A 16361-nucleotide genomic window follows, 5' to 3' on the forward strand; every position below is an offset into this window, starting at 1 on the left:
GTCTTCCCTGGAATAAGTAGTAGCTCTACTGCTAACGGCCAGACGCCGCCTACGGACTGAAACAAGTGCCCACAACTGCCTCGGACTTTCACTAATATAGAGATGCATTTCCTCATGGAAAATTCCGGCCCGTAACCTGCCGCCCACCAAATTCTTGTACCTCCCCGTACCAAGGACACTTTCCCAGCCGGCCGGCCTGATGTAGTGTCTTCGGCATGAAGAAAAATACAATCCTTCGATAAGGGCCGGCCCGAACCGGTTCTCTCCAAGCGAATAACACCTCATAACTAAAACACTCCCTTTGACCTAGAAGCTTCCCAAGCTGTCGGAGCAGAAAGAAAGATGGAGTCTCTCCCGTTTGAGGCCTACCAGGTCTGAATTCAGCACGGCTCCAGGAAATACCCTCACTACAGGACAGGTTATCCCTAATACTAACAAATCTATCCCCTAGGTTATGTGTGCAAGCCCTGATCTACGGGAAGAGCACAGGATCATGTCGAAGTGCCCAGCAGATAGGCTCCATTCACTACTCTAACCCTTAGACTTGGATGGTAAGAGACTGAAGTCACAGTAATCACCCTACAACACAAAAAGGCCGGGAAAATCGAGCAGAACAGCATGCCACACAGTGCATACATGAACGTGCACTTCTATGGGGGCACCATATGTGCCCTCCCACTTGCACCCCATAGGCAGATTGACTCAGGGACACTGTTTGGGCCCCCTTCACTGCCTTTCCACCACTCATTACATGGCGGGTCACCGCCATGAAATGAGTGGTGGAAAGGCAGGTTGTAATCTGCTCGGCAGTGCCAGCATTGGCACTGCCACAATTTCCTGCCCCTCAGCACCACGGCAGCCGCAGAATCCTGGACCCGGCTGAGGCAGCAGGCTACCTACAGGCTTGTGGCAGTCTGACCGCAAGGTTCGGAATCGGGCAGTTGTGGCGGTTGGACCACAACTGCGGGTTTTGCAATCCCAGGACCGCCAAACTCAAAATAAGGCCCTAAGTATGGTTCCCCTTTATGCCCTTGCCCACCAAGTTTGGTGCTCCATGCATTTGTCCACCCCAGGTGAATCTAATAAATCTCTCCCTACAGACCACTACGATCCCACAAATCTGGAAGCAGGCTAGGGCAGTTCCGCCCGTTAAAAAGCCTACCCTTGACCCCAAGATATTGAAAAATTACCATCCCTTATCCGTGTTCCGTTTTCAGCCAAGATCTTAGAAAAAAAACACTAACTCTCACATGAGTAGAAAACTTCCTATTTCATCCATCTCAGTTAGGATTTCAACTGCTACACAGCACTGAGCCAACTTTGGTGGCTGTCTCCAACATTTAAGAGCCATCTTGGATTATGGATGCTCAACCGCCCCTAGATCCTCTTGGACCTCTTGGCAGCCTTTGACACTATTACTATGATTTGTCGATAAAAGACGAAAAAGAAAAAGAGAGTAGGGAAACCCTATAGATGGCAAGTTGAAAGGTTTTAGGGCAGTGGACCCACTGACCTCGCTGCTGTTTGTTGCTTAGTGACGGTAAAGGTCTGGCCCTTTCTCCATTTTGAGAGGAACCAACATTGGCCTCACTAATAAAGTAAGATTTGTGCCACAACAACTTAGATGCTCCCGCTCTGGCCCCCTCAGGAATTAACTCATTCAGAATGAACTGCCCACCTGATTTATACAAAAATGGAGCAAAGAAATGTAAGCACAATATTCTAAGGAGCAAGCCTAAAACCCTCATATCAGACTCCTATTTTTGCTTCTCAAAAGGAGCAAATAAGACTAATCTGATTCTCGACTCGAGATGGACAGCGAAATGGCGGAATGCTTTTTATGCTCCTAAAGCTGTCAGCGCCACTCAGAACATCCCCTGTGGCCTCAAACTCATCATATCTCCCTCTCTCCCTTACTCAAAGCAAAAGCTACCATCCCATATTCACAAAAATGGCAACATTCTCATCAAAGCAGCTGACATTGACTTACAAACATTTGACTCACTTTTTAACAACCTGAAAAAGCAAGTAGAAGCCCCAGCAAAAAATCGTAGCTACCGTTCTCAGACACTAACTCCTATCCATCACCGTAAAATGTCTAACACCACCCAGAGAACTACACCGAACGGAAACCATACCCCTGCATTCTACAGAGCTACACAGACTCCTACTAGGCCCTTCTGCAAACAGCCCTCTCAGCCCAAGGAGCAAATACACAACAACAGGAAGTGGATGAGTGCCCAAAAAAAACAGCCACCAGACAAAGAGAAAATGTTAACAAGAAAGAGAATTGCAGACAGGTCACACATTTTTACAAACATTCACACAGAATGATGGTCTTATTTGTCCGTGCCCAACACACAACCTTCCCGTAGACCAAATCAATGATAACTTGCAACTACTCAGGGAACACATTGAATGTGTGAGGAAGATAGTCATCACACTTCTTCTCACAATAGAGCAGATATACACACCCAACACCAACCGCACTGACTGCCTATCTAGCAGAAAACTTATCAACAACAGCAGGCTCACTACCGCCCGAGACAACAAGCTTCACCAGCTGAGAAGAACGAACAATCACCTCTCCGAAGAAGAGATAAACAGCACACAGAAACACTCCCTTGAAACAACATCCAACATCCCGATCGTCAAGATAGCCAACTACAAAAACCGGAGACACATCCTTTAATAGTCAATCACAACAACCTGATCTAGATCACAACAAACACAATGCCTACCACAGTAACTCCCAAGACAGTGACAAACCTGAAATGCATGCTGCACAATTGCAGATTAGCTGCAAGACATGAAACTGATATAGCAGATGTGATCTTATTGCATGATCTGGACATTCTCTTCCTAACCAAAACTTGGCTCATGCCAACAGCAGCTCCATTACTAGATGTTCTCATCCCGCTAGATTTTATGTCTATACCGCACATTGAAGCAAGAGGGATGTCTTGTCATAATTTACATAAACTCTCTTACCTTAAACTCACTCTTGTTTGAACCCAGGTGAGCTGAAATCAAGCTTGAAAACTGATAGCGAAAAAACACTCATTTCATGCCATCCACTGGGTGACAACACTGTCTTTCTGGAGCAACTCATGGAAGTGATCACAATCAATGCCCGCTCCCTCTAATACAATATTATTAGGAGATTTCAACCTGCATTGGAAAAATGGCAAAGACCCCAGAGTGGCGGCACCCAGTAACATTCTTCTGGAACTCAATACGATCCTACAGACTGGTCAGACCATCATCAAATTCTTTTCTAAATATCTGCTTAAGAAACAAAAATCAAGGGTCAAATGTAAAGCAACCAAACATCGGTTCAAGAACAGACGCATCTCTACAACAGCAGCATGACTGAAATAGTTCAGATGGTTCCTCCAGTAAGTTTAAAAAGGCAAAAGAGAAAACCTTCATTAACGTGGCTCAACCAAAACATAAACAAAGAAAAAAGACATCTAAGACATCTGGAATGACTATGGAGGAAGGACCCTAACATTATCCATCTTGAACAGCTGAGAATTCACAGAATCTCATACAAAAAGCTATCTGGAAAGCCAAAACAGTGATCATATCTCAACTAGACAGAGCGAAGAACAGGCCCAAAAGACTCTTTGACATAATAAAATAACAATCCGAAAAACTCGCAGAACCCACAATTGGACACAGCTCGACGGACATCTACAACGCCTTCTCAACTTTCTTTAAAAACAAAATCGCTGCTATATGAAACTCTATTCCCAATCAAATGAGTGCTCTACCTGCGGAATCCACCCCAACTGCACCAAGGAAAAACTGTGCCTTCTGGAATAGTTGCAGATCTCTATCTGAGGCGGGAAATGCAGAAAAACATTCAGTCAATGAAACCTAATACACATTTCGACTATTACATTCCCTCCCACCTCTTGAAAGAGATCCTCCAATCTGTCACTCCTTTACGGACGAAAATTGTGAATGCATCTCTCCAACAAGGATCACTCCTAGAATGTCTGAAGATGGGCCAAGTATCTCCCCTTCTATAAAAAGAAAAAGGGGCACTGACCAGAAAGACTTTTATACAACTTCCAAACCATATCCATTCTGTCTTTCCTGGCTAAATTTGTAGACAAGTGCACCCACATCCAGCTATGTGAACTCATAAAGAATTTCAACCTATTAAATAAACACCAATCAGGTTTCATGACTGGACACAACACTAAGGTTGCCATTCTAAACATCCTATATGATATACAAACACCACTAGACCAACCTTTTTCTTGTCTCCTAATACTTCTGGATTTATCAGTGACTTTCAATTCAGTCTGCCACAAGCGTCTCAGAGAAACACTTGGTTCACCTCTTTCTTGCAGAAAACAAAAAGGAGTTAAAATTGCTATCACCTTCTCTGATGTAGAGGACATCGACTGGGGCATCCGGAAAGATCTACAGTTTCACCAACACTCTTTAATCTATAAATGGAACCACTCACAGAATTCCCTAAACAATCAAAAACCTTGTACCATATGTATGCTGAGGATACTCAACTCTACATCAAACTCTCCTCTCAAGAGGATAGACTGAATGATACCCTGAGGAAAAGACAGGACTGGCTGGCACACAACCATCTAAAACTAGATCTGCTGAAAACTGAATTCATTCTTTTTTGCCCACCCATCAGATCCCCAACAACCCCAGCTATGGTCTCCTAGCCTCAGATTGTTGTACGTTTTTCACTTTCTCAGTAGCAATTGTTCGTTTGGTGGACAACATAAACAGGATATGTGAAGCCTATAGTCCTGCTAGCTCACACTGCCACCATATGTACCCCTAAACCTAGTATGGTAACAAATGGTTTGGGCAGCCTCAGAACATTGCAACCCTGACTCCCCAAGGAATCGTAGTAACAGATCTAGAACCATTTTGCCCAGTCACTCATGCATACTCAGAAAGATCCACAAGAAATGCACAAAGGGCCATTTCAATTTTTATTGAATCATTGTGATCCTTGTATAAAATATATGCACTGCAATGATTAATAGACAGAAGCAGATAAAACTGATTAGCAATATTAGAACGGATAAAATTATGAACGATTCCACCATTGTGCTAAAACAGTGTACATATGCTGGCATATAAGTACTGGGTATAGTGTACTCCTACTATGCGGTCCGTAACCTAGTTGCCTAGGATGGGTGTTCTGCCAAGAACCCCCTACTGGATGATCTAACTCCCCATTACTTGAAGGTAAGTGTATGCAGGTCCCCCTCTTGGTCACAAGTAGGACATTCCTCCTCGCAGAGGGTAAACAGAAATCAGCTGGGCTGAGACTTCGACAATAGCGGCAACCTCACAATGACAGAGAGTTCACTGATTTGAACACCCTAATGTGTTTGGTTGATAATTCCAGAATCCATGCTTCCGTGTCGAGGATTCAGCCAGGGTGACATTTGTTTATTCTCTTGTGATAGCCATGTTGCCTCATGGACGAATAACAAACAACAACATTTACACAATGTATGTTCAGGCCTTGTTCTAAATGTTGAAGGTTTCGTGATTGTGTACTTATGAAGTAGAAGTAAGTAACGTGCTTTCAGAGAAACAATTCCTGCACTGTTAAACAAGCAAATGTGTGTCAAATGTCAGTGTGTAGAAAACAAGGCAACTTAAGAAACATGTTCATGTAAACGGTTAGTGTTTCTTCCTGGGCATAACGTAGCCACTTGATAAAATTGCTATACTGCACCCCAACCATCTGCTACTCAGTAAAATCTCTAAGCATCACACTAGACTCAAATCCAAACATACGAGCTCACGTACAATCTGGAACCAGAAGCGCTACATCTGCACCGTCTAAGAAAAAGAAAACCTTTCATACCACTAGGAGACCTCAAACGCCTGTGCAATCTCTAGCACTCTCAAGACTAGACTATTTCAATGCTTCACCCATGGGCCTACCAAAATCCATCCTAGCTCTAATGAAAGCAACTTTAAATGAAGAATCAAGACTCTTAACAGGCACACACCATTATGATCGCATTTCCCTATCACTCAGAGACCTCAGCTGGCTCCCAGTAAAAGCTAAGATACAACTGAACCTAGCATACATAACGCACAAAGTTCTACACAATTCTGGTCCTAAATACTTGGCAAATAGGATCAAACTATCAGAAGGCAGCAGGGTCTCTCAAAGTGCTAAATCTCTCATACTAGAACCAGTGAGATTCAAAAAAAGGAAAACACACGGCTGCACTTTCTCCAGATCTTCCCCAAGAATATGAAACTCGCTATCACCCTTTACTAGATCAATTACCTCACTCGGGCTCTTCAAGAAGGTAGTTAAAGCCCTCCTACTAGGAACACATGTGATATAAGAGAACTTAGTGAAAATGTAATTCCCCCTACTGTATATTGTTTCCTATTATTTGTACCTAGCTCTTCGAACTCCCTGTACAGAGTCTTCTTACTGTATTGAAACTCGAATCAGCTCTCTTTGTACCATGCTCTGATACCGTGATGGTCATGTTTGCGCTTTATAAAGCACGATAAATGAATAAAGAATAAATACATCTGCTGTTATATTCTTTCGAATCGCATGTCAGACTTTGGCTTATGCCAAGTAGCCTTAAAATGGTTTGCATTATTCCTGACAGATGTCAGTCTGTGTCTCTCACACTCCACCTCCAAACTAGTCTCCTCCCTTAAGATTTCAAAGAAAGGGAAACCATAGGACTCAGAAAGTATTAAGAGATAATGTAAGGTCCAAACAGTAAGGACTTGTGTTAAATAAAATAATTTTCTTTATTGCAGATATGATCGATTATACGTTCTTCTGTACATTCATGTTTCAGAAATTCTTTCTTCAAAAATGGACAACAGCCAACACAGTGACTTTTTTTTAATATGAAGAGTCTCACATACTGGATGTCAAGCAATTGCCTTAAGATAAAGGGAGAAAAGACAAAAGTCCTTCTTTTTGGTTTCAAGCCTCATTTAGGGTGTCAGACAAACACCTTCATCATCAGTGACAAATATAGGAATGTAGTTTGATAACAATCTTTTGTTTGCCACCCACATTTCTAATGTGTTGGTGACATTTTTTGGCATGCTTAGGTCTCTTAGGGAGTCTTTACCCCTCCTAATGGTATCCTACCAGAAGGCAGTGGTCCACGCACTCATAACATCTTGCCTGGACTGTCGTAATGCCTTGTACCGTGACATGCCTAAATATCTATTAAATAGCCTCCTGACTGTTCAGAATGCTGCTGCCAGGCTTCTATTCAATATTGCTCACTGACATTCCATTTCGGTTCACCTTGCGGTTTTCGACTGGCTGCCCATAAGCAATCGTCTTTCAAGTTCCTCTGTCTAATGTATTGTGTTTTCCAGAATAGAGTTCCTCAGAATATTTGCAGTGTGATGCGACCCTATGTGCCATCTCGGGGCCTTCGCTCGGCTAATGAAGGGCTAGCCCCTTTTCCATGTGTCAGGAAAGAAAGAAAGGGCAGCCATTCTTTTGACTTCCTTGTATCCACAATGTGGAATTTATCTTTATGAAAAAGTGTGAGACCTTTCCCTTTGCTGAACAGCTCTGCCCTCTCTTTTTTTCCCAGCGCCTGGATGCCCCTTTATGAGCAACAATGCACATTACAAATCTTTAAAATTTGAGTTTCCTCCTATCTGCTTCACAAAAGCAACTAGATACCACCATGATTGGCAACAGCCACCCAAATACCCTACTTGTACATTATATTGTGGCTAAGCAACTTTGAGACTACCTTGAAAATTCAGTGTATCGTGAACCTTGGCATTTGGGCATTCCTCCAGGGAGAGTAACTGAAACCTCACTTCTGCCTGATATAAATGAACTGAGAGCAATATTTGACGGGGGAGACCTAGGCCAGGTCTAATATTACTTGACCACTCTGCTGCATTCACCACTGTTGGCCACACTATCCTTATTGAAAGGTTACGCAAAGGCAAGCATAGCAGGTGCAGCAGCCAAATGGGTCTAGTGTTTTATATTAGGATGACCCCAGTCTTTTTCCATGGCCACTCTTAAAATGCAGACTTTTAATGTCTCATTTGGAAGGCACCAAGTCTCCTCGTTGTCACCCTTACTTTTCAGCATCTGCTTGCGGCCTCTATTACAGTGGATGAAGGAACATGGGTGCTTCGTACTTATGTATACCGATGAGGCATAGCGGCTGATTTGACTGGATGAGAGGGTTTCTTCCTCGCTCAGAAATCACCGTTCTTATCTGATTGACATAGATGGCTAGAAGAGTTGTCATCTCTTAAAACTGAATTATGTGAAACTAACATGCTTCTAGTTGGATGCAGCCAGCAGGATGATATAAAAGGCCCTGCCATTCATTTAGAAAGAAGCGCACACTGAAGTAATTTCAGTTTATGAAGTCTTGAATTGATTTCTGCAATGGAATGTGTCCTGGTTTCACTCATGCCTTTATTAACAAACTGCAGTGGATATGAAACTTTGCAGTAAGGAAATCAACTGTGCTGAGAAAAAATAGGACCATGTATTCGAAGGCAGTAGAAAGCTTCATTGGCTTTCTGCAAAGTAGTGGGTTCAATTTAAAACTCTCTGTCGGTGTCAGAAGTCCTTTTAGGGTCTTGGAAAATCATATTCCGTGGAGTGATCTGCTGAGTATTGTGAGTGTGCATCCTTTATGCTCTAGTTCATCTCTTCTTGTGCAACCCTTTGCAATGGCCTGAATGCGAAGCCGATCCTTGTGCCACTTAGATCCAAAGCTTTAGAGCTGGCTTCTCCAATGAGTAGCGCGTTAGCTGCTGGTAGCTCTCCAGCTACGTGTATGTAACTCTGCTGAGTGCAGTCCAGCTCACTAAACTATGAGCTTTTAATTCGTTGAATTAATATTTGTCTACAAACATTGAAATGTTTGTAATTGAGATTATAAAAATGTGTGCATTTTCTAAAAAAATAAACTGAGAAAAATGGATAAAGTTTGGAAATTTACTTACAGCCGAGTGATAAATAATGCAGCATTGTGTAGAATTATTGGGAATGTTATTACATTTTTAGGTCGAGCCTAGCCAGCTCTTGCGTTATCTGGAAGATCTGTTGTATGTACTTTGTGGGCTCCAGAGCATTGCCTCACGACTTGTCTGCTTCCGCTTAGGGACTTTTTTTTCTAGCAACTGCCTCAATTTAACTGTCTTGAGAGAAAACGACCAGCAGAGGTCAGTAAAATACCAGAATGGTTTCTGCTTAAGGCCTTTCTTTTTTAAATTTTCTAGCAACTGCCTCTATTTAACTTTCTTGATAGAAAACGACCAGCAGAGGTCAGTAAAATACCAGAATCATTTAGTGCATTGATTATGTCTGAATTATGAAGCCTGAAACATGTACATATATACGACATATCTGTGCATAGTGTACACACAGTACTGCTTATTGATACTTCTGGGATGCATGAATGCTGGGTCTGTTTTCACTCGTACATTTCACTAACACATGCTGGCTCCTCTAATATTCACTTGAATGAGACTTTGTCTATACAACTAAATTAACTTAAGCATTTGTTTAAAACAAAAAACTGTATAATCTAAATATAGGTTCAAAACTGTGTGTGTGTGTGTATATATATATATATATATATAAACACGAGGTGCCCTGCTTCAAGGACGCACTCAAAGACAGCTAGATCCTGTCATTTGTGGCAGCAATCTTTACTCTTTGAAAAACCGGCATTCACAATGTCCAAATTCAATAAAAGGCCCAACGCGTTTCAAAGCATCTTGCTTCTTGTTCACGGGCAGTATGCGTGCGTTTCAGACAGAAGGGAGTGAAAGAAAAAGTCACTTAATTGATTCCTTTTATCGCCCTCTGGTGGGTCCGCCCTCTGGTGGGTCTACTTACTTTCAACACAGCTTTCTGGGACTTATAGTTCTCTCACTCCTTAATTGATTCCTCCAGTGGATTCTGTCATCTGCGCCAAAATTTACAATCACATTTTACACTCTCCAGTGAGCTTTAGGCAAGGGAATCCGGTTTAATTTTCTATAGAAACTGTCTTTCTGCATCTCAAACACAGACAGTCTATGCGAGGCAGCCCACTTGTTCCTTCCGTGGCGGTGCAATCCTCCCGGCTGGGGCAGGCCGGATTGAAATATAAACACGAGGTGCCCTGCTTCAAGGACGCACTCAAAGACAGCTAGATCCTGTCATTTGTGGCAGCAATCTTTATTCTTTGAAAAACCGGCATTCACAATGTCCAAATTCAATAAAAGGCCCAACGCGTTTCAAAGCATCTTGCTTCTTGTTCACGGGCAGTATGCGTGCGTTTCAGACAGAAGGGAGTGAAAGAAAAAGTCACTTAATTGATTCCTTTTATCGCCCTTACAGCGTGCATGGCGAAAACTACTTGAAGAGGCACACCTGAGGCCAATAAATACATGCAGAAACGCTAGGAGTTGTGGGACCCTGAACTTGATGTGCTGACAAACGGCCTCTGAGGAAGAAGCACGACTGCTTTGAAACGCGTCAGGCCACATGGATGTAAAATTCGAATTTGCAGCGCTGTTTCATCAAAATAAAGGGTTTGTCAACCAACAGCTGGAGGAGTGCGCCTCTCATTGCATGGGCACCTTGAATAAAATTCTACGCGGCAGGTCCAGCCGCGGAGAGATCGCACCGCCCCCTACACTGTGCTGGGGATCGTCTTACCGGCATTGTCTGGTTCAGCGACGGCGCAGCTGTTACTAGAGCAAGGAACAGAACTTCAAATCCGACGCTAACTGGAGGGCGATGAATAATCCATTACTGGTTTGCCAAGCACACAGCCATTGGAGGTGTTTTATGGGGGTATTGAGACCACAAGTCCCAGCGTGCATGGCGAAAACTACTTGAAGAGGCACACCTGAGGCCAATAAATACATGCAGAAACGCTAGGAGTTGTGGGACCCTGAACTTGATGTGCTGACAAACGGCCTCTGAGGAAGAAGCACGACTGCTTTGAAACGCGTCAGGCCACATGGATGTAAAATTCGAATTTGCAGCGCTGTTTCATCAAAATAAAGGGTTTGTCAACCAACAGCTGGAGGAGTGCGCCTCTCATTGCATGGGCACCTTGAATATATAAATATATATATATATATATATATATATATATATATATATATATATATATATATATATATATATATATACACACACACACACTTGTTTGAGTGCTACCACACATATCCACATCTCAACCTTAGGTACTGTAGTATGTGTCCTGCAGCCCTTCCTGAAGTCCAGTTGAAGGTTATCTAGGAGCTTGTTTTACTCAATGAATTCTATAGGTAAAAACATAGAATTCCAGAACTTTAGATAGAAAGGTTAGATCGGATTCTAGGCAAAAAATATTGAGATCATTTAGATCAGCACCTGTTTATTTTAGTAGGGGTGTAACCTGATCAATCCTTTAGTCATTCTGGACTATCCCTTGCGTCTACTAATGTGGTTCAAAAGGGTGGTATCTTAATGTTATTGACATGGGAGTCCGGGGTGGGACCTTGCAATGTTGCTGGAGATTTCAGCTTGTGTGTCATCCCTAAACTGGGAACAGGTCTTGGTTGATTTTGGAGTAGTTGTAAAGCGGCTCATTCTTATGTTGTGTCACTTAGCGAGAGTTCTATATTTTTTTACTTTGTCTTCAAAACATTTTGAGAACTTAATACAGATTTCACTGGTGGTGTTTGTCACAGTTGCTGTATTGGTTTTTTCTAATTGTCTTTTGGGTTTGTTTTGCACTTAGCTGATTTCTAAGCTGACAAATATAATTTTTCGTCTCAAATATTTTTCCTATCTCTTGCATTTGCAGTGGTGGTTTTCCATGTTGTCTGTGCAGTGATTTAGTCTCCGTTGATGTTCTGTGGCTCTAAGCAGTTTCCTCACTACATTAAAATCTTATGAAAAACCTGACGCAGAGTTCTTCATTGTATTTCTCTTCTTATATTGGGAGGTGGTAATTCTTCCATGATCCACTTCATAGATGTGTAACATTGGATAGAGAACAACACCACCACATGGTCACTTTCTGAATGTAGAAAGTACCTCAGTCGACCAATCAGGGGCTTATAGAGCGCTCTACTCACCAGTGAGGGTCTCAAGGCGCTGGGGGGGGGGGGGGGAGGGGGGGGAGCAGCACCGGATCAGTCAAAGAGCCAGGTCTTGAGGTCCTTCCTGAACGTGTGCAGGGTCGGGTTGGTGGCCTTATTCTCAATGTAGTCTCTTACCCATGCTATGAGACTCATGTGATGGCCTTTGATCATGATTTGAGAATACAAGAATGTGAACAGTATCAGTATGTGATATGACCAATCCACTGGGATGGGTGGGGCCTTCCATAAAGGCAGCTTCATTTGAGATTATAAGGTCTATAGTGCAACCTTTCTGGTGAGTAGGTTCAGAGAAGTTCTGTGTGAGATGATTAGTGGCAAGGAATGATGAGGCAGGCCACTGGGTCCAAGACGTCACTCCAGTGCAGATTGAAATCTCCACAGGAATTTGTGATTTGGAGATCATTTGACCTGTCATCAGTTCTGTAAGTTGGTGTTCAAGTACATTATTGTCCTTAGAAGGGATATAATTAGGTTTGAATTGTATTTAGGGATCCAGCTCTACAGAGCAATATTTGAAGGAGGGCAACTGATCTTTTTGTAGATGTTTGCATTCAATTATGTTTTTATGGATGACTGCCACCACACCACCACTTTTGTCAAGGTAATTTATTCTGGAGCAGTACATGTTGAGATTTTACATTTAAACTTGTTTCCATGAGGAATATTGGATTGAGATCAAGGGTGGCTCCTAATCAACATTTAAGTAGGATGTAGTTTAGATTTTTAGTATATTGTGACTGAAGCAAGTAATGGGGAGTTTGGGATCACAAATGGATTAAGAGTTACCATCTACAGATTGGTTTCGCTTCAAGGTTTCTGGTACCTCAGATAATGAGAATGGTTGAGACCTCTTTGAGGGTGAGTGTATATGAGATGTATCTGAAGTGTATAAGTAAAGTAAGTCATCTGTGTCTTTATCTGACAGATGGAGTGGGGCCTCTGTTATTCAGGGGGATTTTGTTACTCCTGGTCAAGACCCACACCAATTCCTTGTGATTGGATTGGGGAGAAAGACGTACCTACAGTGTCTATAACCAGTGTTGTTCTTGAGGAGCTGTAATATTTTTACTCGCTTCCTCATGAGAGCAAATTATCAGATGAAGCTTGAAGAGAAGGTGAGTAGATTGATTTGATCCAAGGATTACTAACAGAGTATGGAGTTGCGGTCTCTTGTGGAACAGAAGAATGTGACATTCTGAGGGCTTTTTTGCTTTGAAGTAAATTGGATCAGGGAGTATGTGGAAAGACGAGATACAAGGAGGGGCTATTGTACTTTGGGGAGGGGCGATCAGAGGTGTTCGGCCCAATTGCTTCTTTGTAATAGCAGATAAAGAATTGAAGTCAGCAGGTTTATGTTTTGCTCTATCTTTATAGATGGGAGAGGGGTTGTTTGAGAGTGGAAAGCTGATAGACAAGGTATGGGTGAGTGATCTGATGCATGGGGCATTGTACAGGTCACGTTTGGAGCTTTCCAGATGGCAGCAGTGGCCCTGTGTAGAAATATCTGGGTTGTCATGAGACAGGGAGTGTTGGGCCATCCTTAAATTGCAGGTTGGCAGTGTGCTAGGAATATGGAAATATTGCTGGAGTCTCTTATATGTGAAAATCATTCATTCCATATATGGTGTTAAGTATTTAGAAATTTCAATTTGTTCTGGTCTAATTGGCTGAGTTTGAGGGTTTGTGGTCCAATTATCTAGAACTAGTTTTACTTAATGTTCAGAAGTATTTAGGAATGAGCGTCAAAACTTATTACATAATGGCTTGGACCAAGATGTGCCCAATATTATAAATTTAAGTGATCATTTCTGTCTTGCAAATGGATGATGCTGGTATTATTTGTTTTTTGCAACATGCGATTTTGCTGTCTTAAGACGATGGTCCGGAGGGACATGTCCAGGCTGTAGAAAAGTAGGCTTGTATTTTGTTTGCCTTTTTGATCTCAGCAGTAAATGTCAACATTTAATGTGTCTGGCTGTTCTGTAAGAGATTTTTATGTTTAAAATTCTTCGTAACATATGTAGGTAAGTTTTGCAAGTAGGTGATTTTGAAAGTGTGATACCTCTTTTCTGAGCATGAATTTGCCAAAGACCCATAAATTAATACTAGATGTGAGCGCAAACGTGTATCATCAATTTGAAGTGTTCATGTGAATGTCTCGAAATGATGAGAAATGTACCCTAGGTATGAAAAGGATGTCCCCAAAGGGCAGAAGCTGCAAACAGTAAAGTTATAGGAAGTATACACTGGTTAGTCCTAAAATGCAAGTATCAGTATAGAGATGATGATTTATTAGCTTTTGTGGTTTTTTATTTTTTATTTTTTTGCTCATGATCTATGTTTTTCCTTCTACTGCGTGCTAGGTTATCTGCATGGGTGCGAAGCAGAATCTCTTGCCTGCAGAGTATCAGAAGAAGCTGGAAGGCATAGAAACGAACAACTACGACGGACCAATGCCAATAATGCAAGAGATTGAAGCTGCAATGAAGAATGTACAACAAACTATGAGTTAAATGAATTGTACGGAACTCAGTCCATTTGACTTTAACCTTGCAATATTACTTTTTTTGCCATAACCCAGGGATTTCCTCAACCATTTGCTAGGAGAAATCGAGTTGTACTTGGAGTGAGATGAAAGAATATTTGTATTCCCTGGAGAACATAAAAACCTGCAAGACACCGAACTATGTTAATGTATAATTGTAATCACGCTGTTGTGTTTCTAGTTACTGGAACAGAAAATTGGGTACTCATTTGCGAACAGCTGATGTACTTATTAAGTTGATCCCAATATTCGTCAAGGGTTTGTAACACTTTGCGATGTTTATAATGGAATTCTTGTTACTCAACATATGTTACACATATGTAAGCTACAGAGAACTTCTCCGGTTCCTAACCCCCCCCCTCCTCACCCTCCACTTAGCAAGTAGGTTTCTTAACATCCCCACCCTTCACATTATCTCCTTTTGATTGAGAGGCTCATGTCCTTCATCCATGTCTTGGCTTGCCCAAATCTGGCTCCTGAGTGTAGTGAATGCTGTAATGAAGAGGTGGCTGACCTAACAAGCTGTTTAAAAACTGGACTTTTATGTACAAATTTAGAGTAATCACTTGTTTCCTCAAAGTGTCACAAACTGCGTATTCTCAAGGTGCTGCTGATTGCAATGTGCGGTTACCACCGTTGTCAACTTTTGTTTGAAGTATTACCATCTACCTTAAAATGAATAATAACAATTTTGCCCAAAAAAATCTGGACTTTTCTTTTTTTAGCCTGAAATGTAGTGGTCTGGCTTTTGGCTTTTGCTATCCACGTATCATCAAAGAACATCTTTCGAAAAAGGCTGCAGGCTTTCATGTTCTGATTTGGTGGTGACCTGTAAGACCATGACCCATAGCTGCAGTGCCGGGAACCCTGTGTGGGTAGCTGTGGGCTATATAAAAATTCAGTAATAATCATAATAAAGGAAATTAGGTGTGTGTAACTTAGTATTGGTACAGTCCCAAGCTTTTAATGATTATGATTCACATATATTTATGATGCTTCAAACTTACTGTACATTTTATGAGAGCTGCATAATCCACGTTATGCTTCAGGCACACAGATAGTCTTTTGACTTCTTGAACATTAGCCTATTGGCAAACACAATTGACTCTTTGGATGCTTTTGTTTAAGAAAGGGTAGCCCTGGTCTTTGGTTGCTGTTACACTAGCAAATGTCATAAGCAGCATTCTTACTGCATCAAACTGCGAGAGTACATTATTATGTAGCTTTTAATGTAAAACTGGAAGAATTGCTGTGAATAAAACATACAAATATTAACAATAAGCGTTTACTGCTGAATCTTATTTGCTAAGGGTTTACAAAGGATTTTCAGTGACTCCACTGTAGAGACTGTTGTGTGTTGTATCACTCTATAGTACCTTGGGATAACTATTGATTGTTTGGGCACAATATGTTGTATTCTCTACCTGTCAATTGTTCGTGTACCAGGGCTTTGGTGGTCCAAAGTAATACTCATTTTTCACTGTGACTTTGTCTTATTACCACTGGCGATGAACAATTTGACTTCCATCATCTCCAACACATTTGATCTTCGATTTTTGTTACGATCTCTCTCCAGATTGCCACTCAGCGGAAGAACACTCTTCTCTTACATAACCAAACAATGGATACTATTAGAAACTGATTCGAAACAAAATAACAGAAGCAAAATCAGGAT

The 16361-nt window shown here is 41.7% G+C and overlaps 1 protein-coding gene across 1 annotated transcript in view; it reads left to right on the forward strand.

Annotated features, from left to right (window-relative positions):
* GGCT (gamma-glutamylcyclotransferase) overlaps window positions 1-15967 on the forward strand; it is a 149355-nt gene extending 133388 nt beyond the window's left edge. Inside the window, exon 4 of the mRNA XM_085630631.1 lies at window positions 14505-15967. Within this exon, the coding sequence (XP_085486757.1) occupies window positions 14505-14654 (150 nt within the window). The 3' untranslated portion in view covers window positions 14655-15967. The remainder of the gene's footprint in view (window positions 1-14504) is intronic.
* Window positions 15968-16361: the final 394 nt, after the last annotated feature.

Source organism: Triturus cristatus, chromosome 10, assembly GCF_964204655.1.
Source record: "Triturus cristatus chromosome 10, aTriCri1.1, whole genome shotgun sequence".
Classification (NCBI taxonomy): domain Eukaryota; kingdom Metazoa; phylum Chordata; class Amphibia; order Caudata; family Salamandridae; genus Triturus; species Triturus cristatus.